General features: G+C 31.5%; 1 protein-coding gene across 1 annotated transcript; it reads right to left on the reverse strand.

Moving 5' to 3' along the window:
• Positions 1-2,080: 2,080 nt before the first annotated feature.
• On the reverse strand, positions 2,081-5,549 carry LOC134275627 (uncharacterized). The gene is made up of 2 exons (XM_062757895.1): positions 5,472-5,549; positions 2,081-2,812 (listed from the first exon to the last, which is right to left on the reverse strand). The coding sequence occupies exon 2, from the start codon at positions 2,643-2,645 to the stop codon at positions 2,085-2,087; it is 561 nt and encodes a 186-aa protein (XP_062613879.1). The 5' UTR covers positions 2,646-2,812; positions 5,472-5,549; the 3' UTR covers positions 2,081-2,084.
• Between the last annotated feature and the right edge of the window lie 4,856 nt (positions 5,550-10,405).

Consider the following 10,405-nt stretch of genomic DNA (forward strand, 5'->3'; position numbering starts at 1 on the left):
AAGATATAATTATCAATAATGGTAAAGAAAAAATAGCATTTAAACATATAAGATTTTGAGAAATATTAAAAATAAAGATATTTTAAGGTTTTTCTCTGAAAGATTTTGACAGAATCAACATCAATTTGTTAGTGTTTCCAATAAAGATTTCAAATATTCTCTTGGCAAATGAATATTTTTGATTTTCATAAGTTTTAACATAAATTTGATGAGATTTGGTTCATAGTTAAATAAAATATGATATCACACTTCTTTATGTTCAATTTTGGCAGTTGTATTTTTAGAGGTATGTACTCTGAGACATGTATGAAAATTAACCTGCAAAGATATGTATTTTGTGGGTGTTTTAGTTAGTTAATGACTTACTCAAGATATTCAAATCAAAAAATAAACAGTTTGACAGAAAATTCTGAAAGCACGGACCTACCTTAATTACACTTGAACACTTCATTAATATTGAAGGTTTTTTGTGGACAACCACTTAGAAACGTTGGCCAGTCTAGAGCGCCTATGTGCCCAGTAAGAAGTAGAATAGTAATCAGAGTTGAATATAATTTAATTATGTGGGACAGGCTCACTCAATTTCTCTGTTTTTGCCGATTCTTGCTTGAAAATAAAATTCAACACGAGAAGCTCTTTCATCCTTAGGTAAACACATGTAGAGGTTTCTTCCAAAAGTATCACTTAGACACTTTAACTTAATGGCATTGCTTAGCCTCGAGTGACGTGTTTGGGACTAGGCGTCACTGCCTTAAACTCTGTAACTTTGTATTTTCTAAACAATCAATTTCATTAATCAATTTCTAATAATTCTTTTTATTCAACTAAGAACTATAGTGAACTTTTTTTTATTGAACCTGCTTTACTCAATAACTGCCTTCTCATTACAGAAAAAAAATCCCATTTTCAGCTTACATTTATTTACTGAATAAGGATTTCTTATACAATAGCTACAGCCCCATTGGAACGATATACTTGGAAACTCAATCAACATATAAAATGTGATGCCAAAACACCCTCTCACTCGATCTATACCTTACAAAAAAGCAGAAAGTATTCACATAAATGCTTAAAATATCTAAAGATGTTCATTTATAAAATGAAATGAAATTTATGAAATGAAATGTTAATAAATATTTAAAAAAAGGTAACACGAAACATTTCAATCATTTACAGTCTTACTAGACTAAAATATAAACTATATAAATATTGTTTGATTGCAAATTCCACGGATGGTACGAATTGTATTCTTGACATTACTCTATGTGGCAGTATCAAAATGTAAATTATTGTTTTACTTATTGCTTTACGTACTGCAATTTAAATCAAAAAATCTCGAATCACACTTGACAGAATAAGAAATATAGCTAAAGCCATATATTTAATCTGCAATCTCAACAGAACACAGTGTACATAAGTGCAAAATGGAAACTAAATGTTCCCTCTGTTAAAAAAATGTCAATTAGTAGTTATATGAAGTCTTTGAAATCATGCAATATGTAAACATGCATTAAAAATGTATTAGAAAAAAAATCATAAAAACTGAACAAATAAGTCGCTAAAGGACAGAGTATGATGAACGTATTATACCATAACAAATACATACTGTAGCTAATAACAAATATCAAAGAAAATATTTCATGAAATTTGGGATAAAAAACAAATCTAATGATAACATATATTACAGCCCGTTCAGTTTTTAAGGATCTCGTATACTGTGAAATCACAAAATTCCATTTGGGGGAGGGGGTAATTATCGTTGTTTTTGAGGTATGAAAAGACCCACAAATTCATTTCCATCGCGAAATGTAAAATGTATGTTACATAAATAACAAACGGTACTCAAGAATTCTTCATCCACGAATTCAAATCCCCACGAACCATGCGTTTTTGCCCACGAAAATAAGTGATTTTACAATAGTTTTAGCCTTATAGCTGTAGGCTTTTGTCTTTCCCCGTGAATAGGACAATATATCGAGGTAACGAATTTTGATCAACAGTATTTTAAATACATAGTACATGTTCAGTCAACTTTATGTTTATCACGATAACCGTCTTTTTCCCCTCGAATTATTTATTGTCCTTTATGCCACATCCCCAATGTTGTTCAAACATTCATCAAATTGAGAGGGCAATTTAGAATCAATGTCTTTGCATTTAACCGATTCATCCTTGTCATAGTAACATTCAAGATAATCGTGGTGTTCTTCAATGACTGTTTCGTCCACTTTCTTAGACTCATCTGGCAATACTGTTATGTAGCTATTTCTTCTTTTAAACATGGGTTTTTGATATTTATCAACTGGAAACCCATCTATAGTAAAATTTCTTAATTCCGTGTCAACACTGGTGATATCAGCGTTGACATCTGAGCAAATTGCCAACTTCGATTCATTTTCGTCATCTGATCCATAGCTGTTTTTAAGACTAAGTAATGACTCTCTATTTGTCACATCCCCATCACCCTGCTCAGTTATCTCACTAACGCGATATTCATTTCTACGATTGCTGATGTTAGGTCCCGTTCTTTCAACATTAATAAAGAGAGGATGAACAGTAGCGTTTGGGTGATTTCTGTTTATGAGCATAGGATGAAGTATGTATTCTGCGTATGAGGGGACATAATGATTGCTCATTATGTCCATATTGTGGATTTCCTCGTATATCTCTGATTGAGTTTGGGTTGTTGGTGCTGATTTACTTGTTTTCTTGCTTCGACAATAAAAGAAAATAAGTGTAGGAACCAGAAATACCAGAATTGTTGACACCACAGCAATTATAATGGTCGAAGTCCGTGAAAAAAATATTTGTTCTAAAATGAAAATAAAAGTACTTTTACAAAAAATCATCTGTAAGTTCTGTATGCAGAATAGTAAATGCAGTAGACTTTCGATTATTTCCGAGTATACACTATATAGAGAGAAAATAAAAGATGAAAGTTTCCATTTTTAAAGAGGTATACAGAGAAGAAAAAGAGGTGGAGTTCATTGAAAGATAACCGTATCATCAATTTTCCCTCGGATTGAAATGTCGCGCTTCTATATTTTTTATTGCAAAAGGAGTATCATGTTCTTAATTTTGAATTCACAACTTGGAGCTCGAGGTAAATACAAAATTGTCCACTTTTGTAAATCTTGCATTAGCTTTAACTTACTTCTTCTTACTTTACAGAAGGATGTGTGATTAAATGACTGCTATATTTCTTTTTCTTATTACATATCTAAAACACGTCAAAGTAAGAGACTTTCTAGCACCTTTTTTCCGTTTGGTACAAATGCACTCACCACACAAACACCACTACTTTCTCTTAAGGTGGAATGCCATACCAACTTTTTATTTTATAGATCTTTGAGTCATCCTTTTAAAACAAGGGTTTGGGCATTGAAAGTTCGATATTAGCTCTCAATTATTTTATATGAATTTTTTTTTTTTGTATTTTTTCAAAGAAAATGAAAAAAATAATTACATCCAACTAAGATGTTTTCGAGTTAAAAGTTTGCTATAAATGATTATATCATATTTATATTTTTAAAAAAAAATATGTAAAGAAAGGCTGGTTAGACTTTTTAATTTTTTTTTAATAAAAAAATATTTATGAAAATAAAACTCATTATTTGTGAATATTTTTAAACATATGGTTAAAATCACCATCAAACTAGTCACAACTGAGTACAACATGTATGTCAATCATATTTTTAAAAGAAATTGAAATGAAATTGAAAAATTTTAGCGAAATTAATTTTTTTAATATTTGGACCTAACCCGATCAAAATTAAACTGATCCCGATCAAAATTAATACACAATTAAAATAAATGCTAATTTACTGCCTTTTCATGTATTTACAATGAGAAAATCTATTTTATTGTCAGGTTCATTAATGTTTTAATCCTTATTACACTTAATCAGACTAGTGTTCTTAGGGAAATATATTTATTTCCAATAAATATACAATTATGATTGGGATCGGTTTAATTTTGATCGGGATTGGCCAAAATAAAAAAAAATAATTTCTGTAAAATTTGGCAATTTCGTTTCAATTTCTTTTATAAATATGATTAATGAACATGTTTTCCCCAGTTGTGACTGGTTTTAAGAAAATTTTAACCACAAATTTAGAAAATGTTCACAAATTATGTGTTTTATTTTCATAAATATTTTTTTATTTAAAAAAAATAATATCTATACAGCTTTTCTACACATATTTTATTAGATATTAATGTGATGCATTCATTTACAGCGAAATTTTTACAAGAAAACGTCTTATTTTGATGGAAATAATTTTTTTCATTCTCTTTGAAAAAATACAAAAAAAAATCATAAAAAGTAATTGAGAGCTAATGTCGGCCTTTCAATGCTGAAACCATTGTTTAAAAAGGTTGACTCACAGATCTATAAAATAAAAATTTGGTGTGGCAGTCCTCCTTAAACACACACATACCTTCTCTCTCTCTCTCTCATACACACATTCTCATACACTTTCATACTAGCACTCATTTTCCTGTATTTTGATTTGAAAATCTTTCATGTTATTGCACAATCATATAGAAATACAAGAGCGAGAGACCTTTTCTTTTTTAACAAGATTTTTTTTCTAGTTTGCTATAGTAACTTTCTAATCCCCCAACCTTGATGATCGTTGTTACGAGTCAGATTTGCGTTTATGTCTCTTTTTTTCTCCAGAAAATAAATAACTAATCTAAATTTTCTTTCCTAGTGTCAAAGAGATATTTTAACAGCAAACTGATCTATAACAGATAAACCCTTGAATTATTTACGGTGGTCAATGTTCGCGGGGTTTAAATTTTGTTGGATGCTTGTAAATACAATAGTTTAATGAATAAACAGATTTACAATTTATACTTTCGTTGGGATGTAAGTTCGTGGGTAGGGGTGACCCACGAAATCTACGAACATTGGTCCCCCACGAACGATGATGTTTCTACATTAGTCCGGCTATGCCTCGCCGTCTTTAAGATGCTTCAACTTGATGTACATGTATGCATGTATACTGTCAGTTAAATAATAATAGATCTATTGTTTTGGCGTAATTTATATACTACAGTGTATATACGCATTCTATAGACCTGTTGATCATAACCCTCGAATTGCTTTTCCTGTCTATTTAAAACATTTGTGGATTGTGTTTACATTTGATTCAAAATCCGAAATCCTATTATTAAAAAATATAATTACACATATCAATCTAGTATTTACGTGTAACACAATTTGTAAGGACTATGAAATAATCTTTTTTTTTATTCCTTACGAAAAAAAGTTCTTTTTTAATTAAATTTTATTTTGGTATGGAAAATGTACATCAGCTATCGGAAAAAGAAAATGTATTCGTAATTTTTTTTTTACCGCTGCATGGCTGAATGTTACATGTCGTTGTTTCTGTAGACGTGCTCTGACCAACACACTGTTTACCACCATCAAATGGGGCTGGTATAGAACAAGTTCGGATTCTTACACGTGTTTTGGTTCCATTGTTACAAGATGAAGAACACTGACTCCAGTCACCATATGGAACAAATGACGACCATTGGCCATTTACTACAAAGATATGACAAAAACCATTCATAGGGCCGGTGTAAAGACGAATAATGACCCCCATCGAATAATGCACGGTCATTTTTCGACAGCGAAAAATGACCCCCGGTCATTATTCGACGTAGAAAAATGACTTTTTGCCCGTAGAAAAAGTGTCACTTCCCTGAAAAATTTGCAGAACCCACGTGAAGAAAAATGACCCCCGTAGAAAAATGACCCCCTGTAGATTAAAGCTAAAAGTTTTAGGGGGCAAAAAAAAAAATTGGATAAAGAAGCTTATTGGCCAAAATGCTCACCTGAGCTTATTGGGAAGAAAGTGATGTATAATATCCCATAACATTATAAATTATAGCTATATTTTAAGGTGAAATGCAATGATTCAGAATCTAAAGCACAGGTGCTTGAGGACAGGACCCCCCCCCCCCTTCGAATAGACCCCTGGGCTTTTTCTATTCTTTTCTCATAAAAAATCTTTCATTGCCATATTTGTGATAGGATCTATACCAGCAAATCGAAAAATTACCTAAAACAAACGTTCTATTAAATATATCCTACATTCTCTATATAATATCAGAGACGTATAATGGAATTTATACGTCTCTGATAATATAATAATTTATATATCGAGGGGGTAGATATTTTTATAAAATGTAAGTTTAAGCAAATTTTCTGAATTGATAGGATAGATTATATCACAAATGTGTCATCCATATAAAATTTATGTGAAAAAAGTCTAACAGGCCCGGGGGTCTATATTAAGGGGGGGGGGGGGTCCGTCCTCAAGCACCTGTGATCTAAAGGAGTAAAAGATTTATCAAGCCTTAAGGGTTAGGTAAACATTGTTTTTTGATGGTGGAAAATCATCGAACTGACTGAAAAAATCAGCAGTATTATATATTATTATATCCTCCGCTTGAAAAGCGGGAGGGCACCAGTATATAGTGATTGGGATGTCCGTCCGTCCGTCCGTCCGTCTGTTACGCTTTAAGGTATCCATCTCTTATCCGCAAATCCTCATATATAAAAAAATGTGTTTGTGAAACAGCTATGCCCCTGTATGGCAACACAGCGAAGATTAAACTTTTCTTAAATGCAATTTAAATATATTTTTACCCAAAGTAGGGTCTTCTCACAAGAAATACAACTGCAAAATAGGAAAGCCCTAGCACCACTTGTTCAAAAGTAATGGCTAAGGATAAGTTTTTGAAAGGTAGGTCAAACTAAAAGGTCAAACTTGATGATTTCTTAAGAAAATGTTCAATGTAACGAGGATAACATATGTGAAGTATGAATACCCTAGCCCTTACCGTTCAAAAGTTATGGCCAAGGTAAAAATCAAAGTACTGAAAGTACTGATGGGAGTTGATTATTAAATCAATTTGATGTATGATTGATTGATTTATATTGTTTAACGTCCCTCTCGAGAATATTTGACTCATATGAAGATGCCATCACTTGCCGGTGGAGAACTGCAATTTTTTTACTTATACTCGGCACCCAATGACCAGAGAGAGAGGTCTTTTTTCGAGCCAGCACCTACTGCGACCAGGGACCTTCGTTTACACGGTCTCATCTAAAGGACCGGTCTCCAAGTCTTTCGGTGCATGAGATTCGAACCTGAATTCGATGTGTGTGACCATGCCCACTTTCCAAATTATACTTATATTAATGCTTCTTGATTGAGGCATGTGTTCAAGAAGCAAATGCATAAGTGGATTTCGTGATCTTACAGAGTCAAAGCGGTATGGTTTGTTCTACTGTAAATCACTTTTTATTAGAAATTTATTTCCGCGTAACTAAGCAAGACAGCGTAATTTCTCTCTCGTACATATGCAAGTGCTTTTGACAGTTTTAAAGATATAACCACAATTCATAAAGAAATATATTGTCATGCTAATAAATAGTTACATGTAATGACTATCTCGCGAAAATAAGATGTCTCGAAAATTAAGTGATCTACAGTCTGTTAACAGTAATTTGAAAATAGCTTGAACGATATGCGAAATCTTGTTAGATTGATTGTTTTCCTCACAGACTTCGTCCTTATCTTAGATGAAGGTATGGAACTTGTACTTTCAGTATCTAAGATAAAAAAGTTGTTTTAGGATGAAAATGACACTCAAGACAAATTTGAGAGAAAATGAATAACGCACTCAGTGGGGAAAATGCAATTATCTTAATTTAGGTATGGGGAAATACTAATATGGATAAATATTGACATAACTTGATAAAAATATCATCAAACGATTACGACATCACAATCAATTCATGAATAAGGAGGACAGCGTTTTTCGATATAATGAAATTTAATTGTAGTAAAATAACACATACAATCTAAATTGGTGATGAGAAAATTAACGGAACTTTACTTTGAAGGTATTTCACAAATATAGGTTTTGGTTCACAGTATTCATCTTGTAAAATAGGAAAAGACTATTCAAGCCCATATCAACAATTTATCATCGCTAGTATTATGTCTAAGTGTAGGGTTAATCTATCAGATTCAGAAATTACATTTCCTACAGCAAAATTAGTAACAAATTTATACACACCAGGTATTGAGATTTAAAAAAAAACCAATTGACTTTTTTTCACAAATTGAGCAGGAGTAAATTCTGAAAATAAAGTTTAATAGCTAGGTTGCTTTTTATAGTTTTTTATCATATATACGAATATATATTTTTTGTAAATGGCTAAAACCCCAAAATTTCATGTACATACAATAAAATAAGTTCAATGATGTTCAAAAATCTGAATATAAGTATAGTTCATGTAGTTTGTGATGTAACAGATTGGTGTATGTATTTCATACTTAATAGAAATTGTTCGATTATGACATATTAATTATGTCTTTTTGCCTGGTATAATTCATTTTTAAAATGAACATCTTGCTTAGTCAAACCAGGGACCTATATACCCTGGTCAAACAGTCATCACGCAAATTGACTATCATTATACTTTATATATAACTATACAAATTTCCAAAAACAAAAGAAATTAACAAGCTTCATAAATCATCCTGTGTATACTATCATTCCGGACACAAAAGTAAAAGGCGAGAAGTAATATTAATCCATGCAGTAGGTCACTTCTGCAGCAGTGGGGAGATCTTATCTAAATTAAGCTCTACACATATTAGAGATTCGCAAGCACACAATGCCCGCTGAGTTATCAATCAGCCTGAGTCAGGTGCACACATACACATGTATCGTAAACAAAACAGGTAGCCTAGACATGAAGTTTTGTTCTCTGTTTTCCAAACTGACTTTAAATTTTATAGCACATCTGATTACTAAGCCCATTGTTTTTATTGTCTAAATATACTGTATCAAATGTTTTCTGTTTTTAACCACCAGAATACCATCATGTTTTCTCATCACATTGCAGACGCTTTGTTAGTAGGGAATTTCCTGTCTTAAAATTAGAAAACATGCACAATGTATGAATACATATCAGAATCGGTATGATTATTTAGGTGACAGATGCCTAAGAGGAAATTAAAATGACAGACTTAAGTTGAATACAAAGTGATTGTGGATTATATTGTCAAGAATTATGATTTCTTTATAGTAAGTATAATGGGGAACTATTTTCTTATTCGCAATGCTCATTTTCCTTGGCAGCTGTTTGTCAGTTGCACTTCCTGTCTGGACCACTGACATAGAGTCGTTGATATAATCAACTCCCAAAAAATCATAAGTACGGAAAACTCCAAGGTCAAAAGTTAAAGGTTTTTAGTATCCAACGAAAGGTAATGCCAAAAAACTACATATTTGAAGTATGAGAGTACTAGTATCCACCGTTTAAAAGTTATGGCCAATGTAAAAATTTGGCATTTTTGTGTAAAAAGGGATAAACTCCAAGGTAAAGGTCAAAAGGTCAAATTTGGTGGTACCAAAAGTAAGGTCTTGTCACAAGGAATATACATATTAAATATGAAAGTCATAGCTCCAATAAATGAAAAGTTATGGTAAAGGTTAAGGCTTTTGCGGACAAACAAACCGCCAGATAGACAGACAGACATACAGACGAACACGATAAAACTATATACCCCCGAATCTTCGATTACGGGGACATAAAAAGAAATGGTCTTCAATTAACTTTTCATATTTATATACATTATAAAGAAGACGTTACAACAATGAAAATGTTTGTTCTGATTTTCATATTAAATTCTCTGAAAAATATACTCAGAACTGAGTAAAAGGGTGGAGAAAAACAAGAATTAAGGAAGAACCTATGTCGGAAAAGTCTTTGTCACAAGATTTTCAAACTTTTCAAAATGATAAATTAGTACTTGCTTATCAATCAGTTAAGATATCATCATATGTTTCCTTGTTTTTTAATCTAGAACAGGCTGTGAAACTTGGTATGGTATTTACATACTTCGACTTCACATTTTCAAATATTTTTAGGGGTACTTGTCATAAAGGGAATATGTAAAATCACAAAAATACTTCTTCAAACATCGTCGTTTATAAACATTTTAAACTGAATAATATTAAACAATATTTAATCAAGAATAATTTCTTTTTTTTTCAATTAACATAAAAGATAAGTCCACCATTAAAAAAAATAGTCAAATGAACTCTATTATTTTTAGCCAATTATTCACCCTATATTTGTAAATATTTTTTAGACGTCTTTGTCACAATGTTTTCAATCTTCAATATGATGAAGAACATAGCCAAATGATTACAAAAAATGATTAAAATATATACCTTTCCCCTCTAACTAATGAAAGATAGGCTATTTACCGATACTCATATTCTTGACCTTTTTGCACTTACACGGGATTTAATAATTAAATGACTGTTTGGGGTTACTTTCAGATTAAGTATTTAGAAATTGTAC

This window comes from Saccostrea cucullata, unplaced genomic scaffold (assembly GCF_032062105.1).
Source record: "Saccostrea cucullata isolate Sc308-1 unplaced genomic scaffold, CSIRO_AGI_Scuc_v1 ctg7212, whole genome shotgun sequence".
Lineage (NCBI taxonomy): Eukaryota > Metazoa > Mollusca > Bivalvia > Ostreida > Ostreidae > Saccostrea > Saccostrea cuccullata.